The sequence below is a fragment of the Morone saxatilis genome, unplaced genomic scaffold (assembly GCF_004916995.1).
Source record: "Morone saxatilis isolate NCDOM2014 unplaced genomic scaffold, NCSU_SB_2.0 Contig5, whole genome shotgun sequence".
In the NCBI taxonomy this organism is placed as follows: domain Eukaryota; kingdom Metazoa; phylum Chordata; class Actinopteri; family Moronidae; genus Morone; species Morone saxatilis.
Window position 1 is genome coordinate 6,773,337 of NW_023340095.1, and position 13,031 is coordinate 6,786,367.

Genomic DNA, 13,031 nt, shown 5'->3' on the forward strand with positions numbered 1-13,031 from the left:
TGTGTGTGTGTGTTTGTCCATGCAAGTGTGTGTGAGTAAGTATGTAAAATATATTTAGCAGGGAGCGATGAGTCACAGCAGCAACAGAGCTCTAGGGAGGGATTATGTTACTCTGCTGCTCATCAGCAGACCTCTTACTGTGGCCATGCGTGTGTGGTCTTCTGATTCAAACATTATTTTATACCATTTCTTCCTCTTTAGACGCATGACTGGATAATAGACAGATTGATGAGAAAAGATGAACCGCTAGGAGACTCCAGTTCGTCATACTCTTGTAACCCACACCCTCCAGCTATGGAAGGAGGAGTGGGTCGGAGGTTAAATGAACAGTTGGGATGTGACAGCTTACTCAAAGAACAGCGTGTGCCTTTCTATTCTGTTTATTGATTTGTGAAAGAGAAGTTTGGACCTGCCGTGCTTTCTATCTACACTGCCAGTAATGAAATCTTCAGCTCACCTGTATAGGGCTTTGAATGTGGTGGACTGAAGCAAGAGTATGGCTAAGCTTCAACCTTTGCGTGACAAAAGATATTTATATTTTACTTCTAAGAACATTATCTTCCTGCATAGCCAGCTAGATACTTAGTTGCATCTGTGAAAAATAGCCCCAAAGATATACTTTGTTTTTGGTTGTTTCTGAAAAACGTTCTGGGTTTAAATATTTCACTAAACATCATATAGCTTTAATGATCAAACTGATACAGAATATATATTCCAGGCATTGTAGAATAAGATGAATAACCTTAAAGTGAATTCAAGGGGAACAAAAAGGCATAATTAAAAGCATCAATGATTACCTTAATGTTACTGGTAATAACCATCAAGTATTATCACAATAACTGGCCACGGCTATTAGGAGGAGCACCGTTCAGCAAATAATGAAATTAAAAAGCACTGATCATAATGTGAAACATCAGGCGTGACGCTGCTTGGCTCCGTCGAGCAAGTACATGACACCATTTTGTTGTGTTACTGTATTATTTTGCATGCTTATTGAAATGCCCAAAACACATTGTTCATCTATTTTAGAGTAAAACAATGTTATGATTTTTTAAGTGCTGTATGATTTGATTCCTTTTTATTATAACAAAATGATCAAAATAACATTTGTTCAAGATTTTTACACTGCCTACTCCTGACATTTTCCACAGTTCAATGACTGACATTTAGCTAATAAAAATGTAACGTCAGTGTCTCAATACAGGTCCATTAACTATGGAGACACTAACTTCTGTTTTTTCTTTTTTCTTTTTTTTTTTTCCTGCTTCCAGGTTGAAAATAGTGAAAATTTCCTTCAAGTGCAAACAGTTCTTCGTCCAGCTGAGAAGAGAGGCGGTAGGTGTACACACACACACAGACACACTTATTAACCACCACCGCCCTCCCACAATTGTGTCTTGTTTGCGAACAGATAAAGTGTCTGTTTGTGTCTGTCTGTCTGTGTGTTTCTGTACATACTGTAAATGTGTGTATATACTGTAGATACCCTGAAGATGTTAACTGGGCTGTGTCTGCACGTGTGTGTGTAATCAGTGTCAGATTAACCCCCTGCTGTCTGTGTCCTGGTTGACTCTGCTTTAATCCCCCACTGCGTCCTGTATCCCTTGTTTGACACATGGATCTCTTTCTATTCTGCATGGCCATCATTCATCCTTCTTACATTGCCCTACAACATTTAAGCCTTTGTTGTCTATACAGTATAAGAACATTTTAGTTATTACATGAGATTTCGCAGTTAAATGATACAGTTATTTTATTTTCATTTTTTGTCTCCCATTTCTTCTCTCGGCCTCCTCCCTGAATGCATCTAGAGAGCTGCACTGGCCTTGAACATATGTTTGTATATGTACACAACCTGCCTGTTACATTAACTTCTTAATATAATAAAAGGCATAATCGTCTTGGCCTAGTTTAAAACGTTGTGATTTATTATATCATACTTTAATTTTGATCTACACACTGCCTATCTTTACTGCATGTATATATCTTTACTTGCATTACTGTTACATTTAGATAAACTGGCTGAATACTGGTCAACCACTGTCACCTCACATGTTGAATGCCAAAATGTTGCTCGGTGGTCCCACTAACAGCTGTCTCCTCCTCCCCGCACGCAGACTGAGACCCGGGAGACGCTGCTGGGTTTCAACATGGTGAACTATCGGGCCTGTAAAAACCTGTGGAAGGCCTGTGTGGAGCACCACACTTTCTTCAGACTGGAGCGGCCCATCCCACCACAGAAGAACTTCTTCGCTCACTACTTTACCCTGGGCTCAAAATTCAGATACTGGTGAGAACAAGAGGGCACACACACACACCCATATATACACACTCCCAGAGGAACATGGAGAGAATCCACAGGGCACACAGAGAATCTGTTAAAAAAATCCTGCCTTGACAGCCAGACTTTGACAGACTGACATGTACACTCACATATTCAGACACACAAGACCCAGACTTGTGGATGCGTTGTCTATGTATTTCCTTCCGTCTCACTCTTAGCAGTAGCCCTGCCTCAGGGAACCATCAACAGAAATGCATGTTTGTTTGGAAGTTGATGCAGTTGTTTCGCTTTGGGTTGAGAGACTGATACACTGGAAGGCTAGTGGGTGCCTCTCATGCTGTCTCCCCCCAGAAAACCACTGTTTAATTATTCAGGGTTTACCTTTAAAAAAAAAAAAAAGAGGAAAGAAGAACTTTTGTATTGGGGCTTGCAGCCGTTCTTTGATGATTCATCCTGTGTCACTTCACAGAAATTGGTTTCACTGGTGATATACTGTACATTTCACAGCAACTGAGAAAACAACATGAAGTCACTTCTGCAAACATTTTACTCAGTACTGTATGATGCCATTTCCTTGTGACAACTTAGTTTCACTTCATTGGAAACTTTTTTATTTCCTTTTTCCTTGAAATATAAGTGAGATATGAACTGAGAGTTGGAGGTCTTGTGATGCATTATTGAGCAGCAGTGATGCAACGCGAGTGAGCCTCGCTCTGATGTTTGGCTTATCTGTGTGTGTGTGTGTGTTTTCACCCTTACTGTAAGATGCTGACTGACTTTATAATAAAGAATTTGTGTTTTTACATGATATCCATCTTGTTTATCTTGTTTTGCACTTGGTTGGTTACTGGCTGACAGAAGTTCAACTCTTAATGCTGGTGACTAACGGATGACGAATTGCTTGATGAACTGGTGCTTTTATTGCTCAATTGCATGGCTGAAGCTATCGATTAATTAAGTAATCAAGTATTCTATCTATTATTCCATCAAGTAATGGAGTAATCAGATACAAAATACATGTGCTTAATTAAAGCAGTTGAAATAGAGCAATAGTAAATATAAAATAGAGAAAATAAGACATAATTTACATTAGTTGAAATTGTGGTTTTAGTACTTTTACTTCAGTAAAGAATCTGATCCTTGCTCCACCCACAGCCTGACTGCACTGGGTGTTACCAGCCGAGCTTTCCCCTTTAAGAAAGGTGGGCTTGTAGGTAACTTGTGCCTGTTTATTGTAGGAAGTGAGTCTTTCCTGCTGTGTTGAGGTATAGTCACGTTACTTTCGTTTGCCATAAAGTGTGTAGATAAGTTCAGGTTGCGGTGTAATAGTTACTGTAAGTTGTGTTTGCTGCCACAGAAAAGAAAGAAAAAGTCAATGTTTCTGTAACTTGGTGGTAATACAGTGTCTTCTTGTACTATTCACAGCTGAGTTGGTCCAGACTATGGACAGCTAGTTAGCTATCTATCAGATATGAAGCATGTTGTGCAACAGTAATAATCATCAGTGCGCTGTATTGCTGTATATAGTTATATGAATTAAACAAATATTCCTTTTGTCATGTGTGATCGGGAAACAGGGCAAGAAGAAGAAATCACTTTTTGTAGCCTTGCTGAACCCAAGGGGTTAAAGATTTCCAGCCTATTTCCCTTCAGTTAATGTTTTCCATGACAGTCCAATGAATGTTGTTTTTGTTGTTTCTGTCTCTAGCGGGCGGACGGAGGTGCAGTCTGTGCAGTATGGAAAGGAGAAAGGCATCAAGGACAGAGTGTTTGCCAGGTAATCATCATGTCACTCTTGGTTAGTTGAATCTAGCCGTTACAAGCCTTTAAGGGTACATAAACAAAACTCTATTGTATTGTTACTATTGTTAACTGAATGAATGTCTTGGTCTCCGCAGATCTCCCAGTAAGCCATTGGCCAGGAAGCTGCTGGGCGGAACCGACTGGGAGTCGGTCAGCAGGAACAGCCTATCGGATGAGAGACTGGAGACCCAGAGCTTGCCCACTCGCTCACCGCCTGGGACGCCCAATCAGTGAGTCCAAGTTTCCTACTTTCCTACTTTAAATGTAATCAACATGATGAGGAATATTTAAAATGATGAGTTTGACGGCATATTAATTGAATTAAGCGTTTAATTCATTTGGTTAAAAAGGGAAGACAAATACATTTTTAAAGCAACTACAGATCAAGAAGAACATGTTCTGTTCTTGTTTAGTGAGCAGCTGCAAAAGAGATCATTTTTTAAGCTAGGAAGTCTTTTCAGAACTGTACCGGCAAATATTTATGCTGCAGAAGTGTCCTTGAGCAAGTCTCCGAAGCTCACCCACAACCTCTGACTTACTTCTATCCCCCAAAATCAAGAAACATTGCATAATTCCATATGCATTCCTGCAGTTTGCCTTAATAATTAATAGTTTCAGTATCAATACCAAGACAACACTTAGCTTTACAAGAACTTTGCCTAAAAAAAAAAAGAAAGATGATTAAAAAAGAAACAAAAAGTGAAGCAGCAGAGAGAATTTGGTCAATATCCTCTTTAACAGTATGTGTCTTTGTGTGTGCTCGTCAGGAACTCGCTGTTTGTACAAGAGGGCACACGACTACGACCGTCATCCGTTGGTCACCTAGTCGATCACGTGATCCACGCTTCGCCGAGTCTGCCTGTCTTCTCCTCCAATCACAAGTCAGCATCGTCCACGCAGGCCAACAGCATCAGCTTGGACTCCACACCGTAAGTCTCACCCCTGCTGGGCGCTTGATGAAATTACGACTGATGGGGGGGGAAAAGAAATCTTTCTTTTCTTTCTCTGCCTCTTTGTTGTTGATGCACTCACTTTCTATAATGCTGTTTCTCTTAGGGGGGGGGAAAACCTTTGACTTTCACTGTAAATTAACTTCCACATAAATACAGCACCCCTCCAAAACTGCTGCCCTTTAATTCTGAAGTTTAATTTTACTCATCAGTGTTAGTGCCACTCTGTCTGACTGTACTGCTGAGTTGACTGGTTTTTAAATGCCTGTCTGTGTCTGTGGCTTCTCCCAACAGTTCACACCCTCTCCCAGTGTCACTTAGTCGGCCTCATTGAGAAGATGAACCCTTTGAAAAACAGCCTGTAAAATGTGTTTATAGAGGGTAGCAGGGCGGAGAGGTTGTACAACAGGGCTGAGCTAGAAATTAGTGTGTGTGTGACTCACACTATAAATCTATCTGGTGACAAAGTTCCACATTTCTTCTCCGAAAGCCTATGAGTAAAGTTTGTACAGCTGTCCATATGGATTCTGAAAATGGAAAACACCAGTATTTGGAACCTCTTTCTTCAACACTGACATACCTCACCTTCTAATACTCTGACAAACATTGGCTCACAGTGTTGTCGCATGGCTTTCAGGAGTTTGGTATTTGATAGCTCATTGATCACACAAACCTTGTGAAATGTAATGTGGAAATACTTATCAAAGAGTCACTTTTTTTCCCTCTCTTGCTCCATTGCTCACTCAGTCAGCGATACTTTGTGGAGGCTGTGTTATCAAAAACAAGTGTTCTCAATAAAAAAACAACAACCTTAAAGTCCCTTAATAAATTCTCTGCTGAAGAATGTTGATATATTGAGCTAGAAATAAGCCCTCAGTATAAGATGCACACATGTTCTGTTGGCCTGGACCGGTTTGTGTGATTTGAATGCGGGAAAAGATGCATTGTGGATACGGCATGCTTTTTCTGTTGACACAGTAGGTGTGTGTGTCGTGTGTAGTGTGGTGTGTGATGTGTCATAGAGATGGGGAGTTAGGAACATTTCTCAGATTGGAATTCGCGAGTGTTAAGCAGCATAATGACAAAGTGGTAGTCCGCTGCCTACAAATAACACCAATCACACACACACCATCATAACACATACAGATACACGCCAAGTTGTTGGCTCATCGCTCTGTTACAGAGCCAAAAGATGACATAATCACCTGCTCTTTCTTCCTCAGACAACACACACCTTATTCTTGTATTATTTTATTGGCTTCATGTGGTTGATCCATATTAGTCATCACTGTTTTCAATACCCACCTTAAGTACCCACTTCTTTAAAATCACATTTTATGCTTAAATAATTGCCCCCTAAAAATGGTTAAATAATTTGGTTAGTGGTAAATTTTTGCAACATCTGTTCTCTGTCAGTTTGTTGACAGATGTTTGAAATATCAGAACTACATTCAGCTTGTAGCACAAAAGCTATTCGCCATAATGTTAGAAGGAGTAAGATGAAACTGAGCTTTTTACATGATGTCTTAACTTGATAACTTTATGTAAATAGAGTTCATTTGGACAAGTACTCTATTGCAGGCAGAGGAAACTTGGTGTGAATTATTTTTTTGCCAATTTCAGCATCCCAAATTCCCTATCTCCCAGTTTTCTTGCCGGGGCTGGGCCTTCCTAATCTCAAATATCTCCAAATTATTCAGAAAATAGTTTGCTGGTTACCATTTCCAAAAGAAAATTATTGTCAAAAGAAAGAAACTCGCATTTTCTATCCTCTCGCTCAGCTTTGGTGGCTCCAGAATTTCCTCCTCCAATATTTTCAGGTCCATCACTTTACTCAGGCCCATAATCCAAATTTTCCCAAAGCTCCTCCAAGATTTTCCTCCAATAAAAACTAAATTAGAATCTGCTTTTTCTCCCACAGGCCACAGTTATACACTGTCAGCTCCACACATGTAGCAATACAACAAAGCCATAACCCTTGGGACACACTCTCTATAATGTTCTGTATTTAGTTGTGTAGAGTGAAAATTATCTGTTTAGCTAACCACGCCACATCACAGTGATAGTTTTTAACATGCAGTGTCTTTATTACCCATGACAGTGTCAGGGAACAAAAAGGTGCAATTATACAATACGCGGTACTATAACACAACATTGCATCCAACAGTATGGTATGTTGTGATAAATTACTTTGTATGCTATAATCAGACACGTTTCTTCACAAATGCAAAGCAAAAGTTGCCTTTGGAAATATAATTTTGTTTAAAAACTACTGGGTGTGCACTGAAAGTGTCTTTTGGTGGTGCAAAATGGTGCTTTATAGCAGCTTGTTTTTAGTCTTCCCATGTACCCATGTCATTCGTCTGTCGCTGTGCACACTCATTTAGTTCTGTCCTCTGTCAGGCTTTCAAACTTAAAAAGCAGGGCTTCGTTATGTCCGGTGTAAATAATCTCCCTATCCCAGGGCCTTGGCTAAGTTGTGGTGAGGTATGAAGATACTTCCATATCCATTTCCCTCGTCTGTGTCGTGTCGAGGAAATGCAGTCATGTAGGAGGATGTGCCGTCTTGGCTCATGCCTGCTGTGCACTGCCCTCCTTCTGAAAGCCTGACCTGGTTTTGACCCATAATAAATGTTCGTTTCAGTGTGTGTATTTAAGACACAAAGTGGCACCAGTAGCCGCAGCCAAAACAAAGGCAATGCTCTTTGACTGGTGTTCTCGCCCCTAAGGAGTGCCTGCACACAACCTCACACACGCACACTTACGGACACAGACATGGAGTGAAATGACTGGCTTTTACCCCCCAGAGAGTGAGCCGTGGTGCTTCTGAAAGCCTTACCTGACTGGCCGTGTTGTTTCATCATACACACTGACTGCCTTTTATTGTCTGGATGATGGAGGGGAGTGTTTTCCTTCCTCTTGTAGCCCTTTTATTGAGGTTAATGCATTGTGACTAACACAGTGCTATTAAGCCTCTCTGTCTCTTGCAATCTCTTTCACTCCCCTGTTATCTGTTTTTCTCCATTCATCTCTTTTTCCTTTTCTACCAAAGCCCACCTCTTTAACAAACAGGACAATCTTTAGCTAGACCATTACTTGTGTCTTTTGCTTTGTGCCTTTGATATCCCTCCATCTTTAAAAGGCCAGGTTGTTTCATCAGTAGTTATGCTGCTTAACAGCAAGATAGGGATTCATTTTGTAATTATGTACAATTATAATAAGTAGTAATTGTTTTGTTCTTTACTGAATAAGTGTGATCGTATAGAATAGTGGTAAAAAAAATGGAATTAAAACCAGATTGCATCTGAAAAATACTTGTTTGCGTCAAAAACTAAACTGATTATTTCTGTCTCCTTCTCTCTGTCCCTCCCTCAGGTCTCCAGAGGGGCTAGACAGTCAACCTCCAGCTCTGCCCCCCAAGCAGCTGAGCAGAAAGACCTTGAGCCAGATCATCCAGGCCCACTCTCAGCAGAGCCTCCTGGATAACCACCTCAACGAGATGTATGATGTTCCTGTCAATGCTGACAAGACCACGGTCAGTATGGCAGCATGAAACAGTAGCAGTCATTTCACTGCATCATGAGCTTGCAGTAATTAATACTTAATTAACATTGAACAAAATCACATTGTGTGGTAAAACAAGTTCCATATAGGACTGAAATGACAGAGAATTTCCCCATATATTCAGCTCTAAGAAACGTTTTTATGCCTTTTTTTTTAGCTTACTGTTTTGATTTTAAAGCCAAAACATGTAGTGTATATAGTCTCAGCAGCAGTCATCAACATCCCGATAGGCAGCCAGTTCCAGCAAACAAACTGACTTTGTCTAGGTAAGGTAACAGTTAGTGAATCTGTTACTTTACCGAGACAAAGTTAGTGCAGGTTTGGTGAACATAGTTGAACATCCACAGTGTTAAAAGGAGAGTTAATATTGGCCCTCAATTTGTCAGGTTACAAATGATTATGCTTGTCTGTCAGCTTCTTTTGATATTTTCTTCTGCCCACTTGTAGCCAAAAATACATTTTTGACACTGTAAATCCTGATCTTACATTAAAGATGTGTTTGTATTCCAGCCAAGTGCAAATTGAATGAAACAGTATAATGGAGTAACTTTTTTGCCAACCAATATCAACCAAGTAATAGTCGTAGTGTTAGAGCTGTAGCCAATATTCCTGTGCCCCAGAGGAGGGTGGTATGGAAGAGAGCAGTGTTTGAATTTCATATATTTGTGTTCAACTTTGCTGTTGCAGCTAAATGGAGTTGTCCCTCATGATAATCTGGTCCTAATCAAGATGAGACCTGATGAACACGGACGTTTCGGCTTCAATGTCAAGGTGAGAGTTGACGATAGTTGGGACAACTTTGTATATATAATAAATAATAAAGATATAATGTATCTTTTTATATATATTATCTTTCTTTTCCTTATTTTTTTATGCCAAGAAGTCAAAACCCTTTGAACAAATTGTCTTCATGCATCATGACAAATTCCATACCCCCTAAATATTAGCTCTTCCCCAGAAATGAAGGACATTTGTGGAAAGCTTTGTGTTGTTAATTGATGTGCGTCTGTGCATCTCCAGGGTGGAGCTGACCAGAAGATGCCCATCATTGTTTCTCGAGTGGCTCCGGGAACATCAGTAAGTCAGCAACCGCCCCATGCAGTCACTAGATGACTATAAGTACATTTTCTTTCGACAATAAAACAAATGCAGCCTCGCAAATAGCTGACTATTTTAGAAATGAAAGTTTCAGAATGATTTATCTCACTATGTCTCCGTTTGTCTTTTCTCTGTCTTTCTGTCCGTCTTCAGGCTGACCTGTGTGTGCCTCGCCTTAACGAGGGGGACCAGGTGGTCTTAATTAATGGACGTGACATTTCTGACCACACCCATGATCAGGTTGTCATGTTCATCAAGGCCAGCTGTGAGAGCCACTCTGGCGAGCTCATCCTATTGGTTAGACCGAATGGTGAGTGGTTCCCATTGGTTTGAATGTACTGGGTCTACGTCACCTTTTATCTTTGACAAATACAAGAGATGGGCATTAAGGAACTGGAAAAACAGACTGTAATTCAACACAATTACACTGTTATTGGACTGTATTAGAGTGTAATGTATTCTTGTTATTTTGTCCACCTCCTGTATATTTTAGCTTATCTATATAAGAGACTATCTAGAAAACTGTCTCTAAGAAGAAGCTCTTCAGAAGAAGGTGATTTAATAATTTGGGAATGCTAAGGAATGTCTTCATGTAAATCAGTTGCTAGGAAACATCTCTAGTGCTGTCCAGTCAAAAGCAATCACCAGTATGAACAGGAAGTGAGGAAGGAGGCCAAGCAATATAAATGAAACTTAACTGACGATCTTAAATATAGGTGTGATCTTTTTTCAGTTCCATTAGCTACATCACAGTTATAGCTAGCAGTTGCTGGGTGTATCTATTTAGTAACAACTAATCTCTGTGTGAGAACTACTTTATGTGGTGTAACCTGTTTCAATTTAGTGATGCATGAATTTTCTACTTAAATGATAACAAGGCAAAGCGTGAAACAGGGATAGCTGGTGCTGCCCACTCCTGAAGATTAACAGCTACGCATCTGTTCTCCAGTTTTTCTTCTTCTGGTCTTTTCTGGACTGCTCAGTCTCTCTCTTATAATTTGAACAGAGCTCTACTGTTTGAAGTTGTACATTGAGCTTTCGGTACATCTCAGGTATATGTATTCACCATGTAGAGAGATGGCAACGCATTTCCTGTAATCAGCATTGGCAAAGTGGGAGGGAAGCTTTTAAAGATGATGAAACATGGACATTCTTGGTATTTTAACTGGGTCAGAAAGGGATTTATGCATTCTCTCCTCCCTTACAACAGAGCAGTGCATCAATGTATTGAATTCCTCTCAGCGGTGTAGTGCATTGGTTATTGCATGTTTTCTGTCTTCATTGTTTACTTAAAGATAAACCAACTACTCCCATAGCCTACACAAACAGCTGTGTGTATATAAACTCCTGAAATATTTCCTCCCTGTCCCATCCAGCCATCTACGACGTGGTGGAGGAGAAGGCGGACTCGGAGCCAGATTTTCAATACATCCCTGAGAAGTCCCCTCAGGACCCCACCCAGCTAGACCAGCATGCTTTGAGGGACTCCATGGTCACACTGAAGGAAGGCCTGATCAGTGGAGCCATACTGGCACAGTTTGATGTGAGGAGAAATAGAAACAAACACACATAAACAGACACTGTCCATATACGCTCCTGTTGTTGGTTAGAATCAGAAATTTGATTGATTGATGGGAGCATTTGTCACACATTTCTTTCCTCGTTCACATTCCTATAACTTCCTGTCCTTTGTTGTAATCACTTAACGGTTTCCTGTTTAAGGTCTGTGTGTTGTGCTTTCACTGAAGAGGAATGTTAACTGCAAACACAACCACACACACACACACCCAGACATAAATGCACACAAAGTCACAGCATGAAAGCGCTCATGCACACAAACATACGTAATGTTTTTGAGTGTGTTTGTTAAAGCAGCAACAAGGAAATTTAATTTAGTTGTTTAGTTATTTCTACCACCTAATTTCATTGATTTCAAGTGGAATCTGACCCAGTGGCAGGCATTAAGAATAACTATAGAATAGCCTATAGTATATAGTATAGTCTTCTGGCTGATGGTCTTTATGGTCTTTATGTAGGTCATAGAGGCATCAGTATTAAATTGACTGATTGATACTCTTTGTAGTAGGTTTAATCACTTTCACACATCTGAAACATTTGCATATTTACATACACAGGCAAAATAAATACTTAGTGTTTACTGATCGTCTTCCTTCTGCCACAACTTTAATATTAAATTTGTGTGGTTTTTTTTGTTTGTTTTTTTTTGTTTTTCAGCAACTGTACAGGAAGAGGCCGGGGATGACCATGCTGTGTGCCAAATTACCTCAGAACGTTTCCAAAAATCGCTACAGAGACATCTCTCCTTGTACGTGACTGCACACGGTTGTCTATTTCTGTTTGCTTGTGTGTTCAAATATGTGCCGACATTAACCTTTTGTTCCTTCCTTCACACACGTTCCCTTTTCCACCTGATTTTTTTTCCCTCTTGAAATCTTTCCTTTCTTCCTTTGTCAACATTTCTCTCTCTTTCTCTCTATGTAATCTTACCTCCTTTTGTTGTCTTTTTTTGTCTCCTTCCGCAGATGATGCCACACGGGTCATTCTGAAAAGCACAGATGACTACATCAATGCAAATTACATCAATGTGAGTTTGTTCTTTCTCATTTTTCTCTTTTATTCCTTCATCAATATCTCTGTGTTTTCCTCGTTGAGGCGTGGTGGGTGGTCTGTTTTGCTAGCCACCACAAACACATGTCGAAACACCACGGTGGCCATACTGGTGAATGAATTAACCACGTCAGCTTTACAAGCAAATTACATCTTGAGTTAATGTTCTTTTGAGTCGCCAAATGTTGGGGAGCCTAAATACTATTCAGCCTGCTTGTGGATGGTGTAGAGGGTGTTTTCTTTTTAATAATTTAAGCCTTTTCGACATCTGTAACATGATGCTTCGTCTATCATGTTAAAGTAAGTCCTTTTTAGAATTCAGAACTTGGGTCTTTGTTATGATAAAATACCCTGTAATGGCTTGTATTGAACAGTACACAAAAAAAAAAAAAACATTTATAGTTGAATGATGTGTTCTCTCTACGGCTAAATTAATGATTAATTGTGAGCGTGAAGAACACTCCGCCCCCGTGCGTATCACTCATCTAATCGGCCCTTTACATCCACTTAATACAGTTTCTCATGAATGTGATCATTTATTAGATATGTATCACATCCTGCTGCCCTGTTGTCCAATCTGATTGTTACCCCAGGCCAAGGCGTAAAATGACTTCAGATCTCAATTTAATTTCTGTGTGGTTTTTTTGTATGTGAAGATGTTTGGAGATTCATGCCCCATAACTGTTAGCATTGCTGGAAATAAT

General features: G+C 40.0%; 1 protein-coding gene across 2 annotated transcripts in view; it reads left to right on the top strand.

Annotated features, from left to right (window-relative positions):
- Nucleotides 1-13,031, top strand: part of ptpn4a (protein tyrosine phosphatase non-receptor type 4a) — a 37,485-nt gene that overhangs the window by 19,972 nt on the left and 4,482 nt on the right. For both annotated transcript variants that reach the window (XM_035676751.1, XM_035676752.1), the window contains exons 10-21: nt 1,272-1,335; nt 2,118-2,290; nt 3,993-4,061; nt 4,183-4,317; nt 4,855-5,016; nt 8,413-8,572; nt 9,289-9,372; nt 9,622-9,678; nt 9,853-10,009; nt 11,076-11,242; nt 11,935-12,025; nt 12,243-12,304. In XM_035676751.1, the coding sequence (XP_035532644.1) occupies nt 1,272-1,335; nt 2,118-2,290; nt 3,993-4,061; nt 4,183-4,317; nt 4,855-5,016; nt 8,413-8,572; nt 9,289-9,372; nt 9,622-9,678; nt 9,853-10,009; nt 11,076-11,242; nt 11,935-12,025; nt 12,243-12,304 (1,381 nt within the window). The remainder of the gene's footprint in view (nt 1-1,271; nt 1,336-2,117; nt 2,291-3,992; nt 4,062-4,182; nt 4,318-4,854; nt 5,017-8,412; nt 8,573-9,288; nt 9,373-9,621; nt 9,679-9,852; nt 10,010-11,075; nt 11,243-11,934; nt 12,026-12,242; nt 12,305-13,031) is intronic.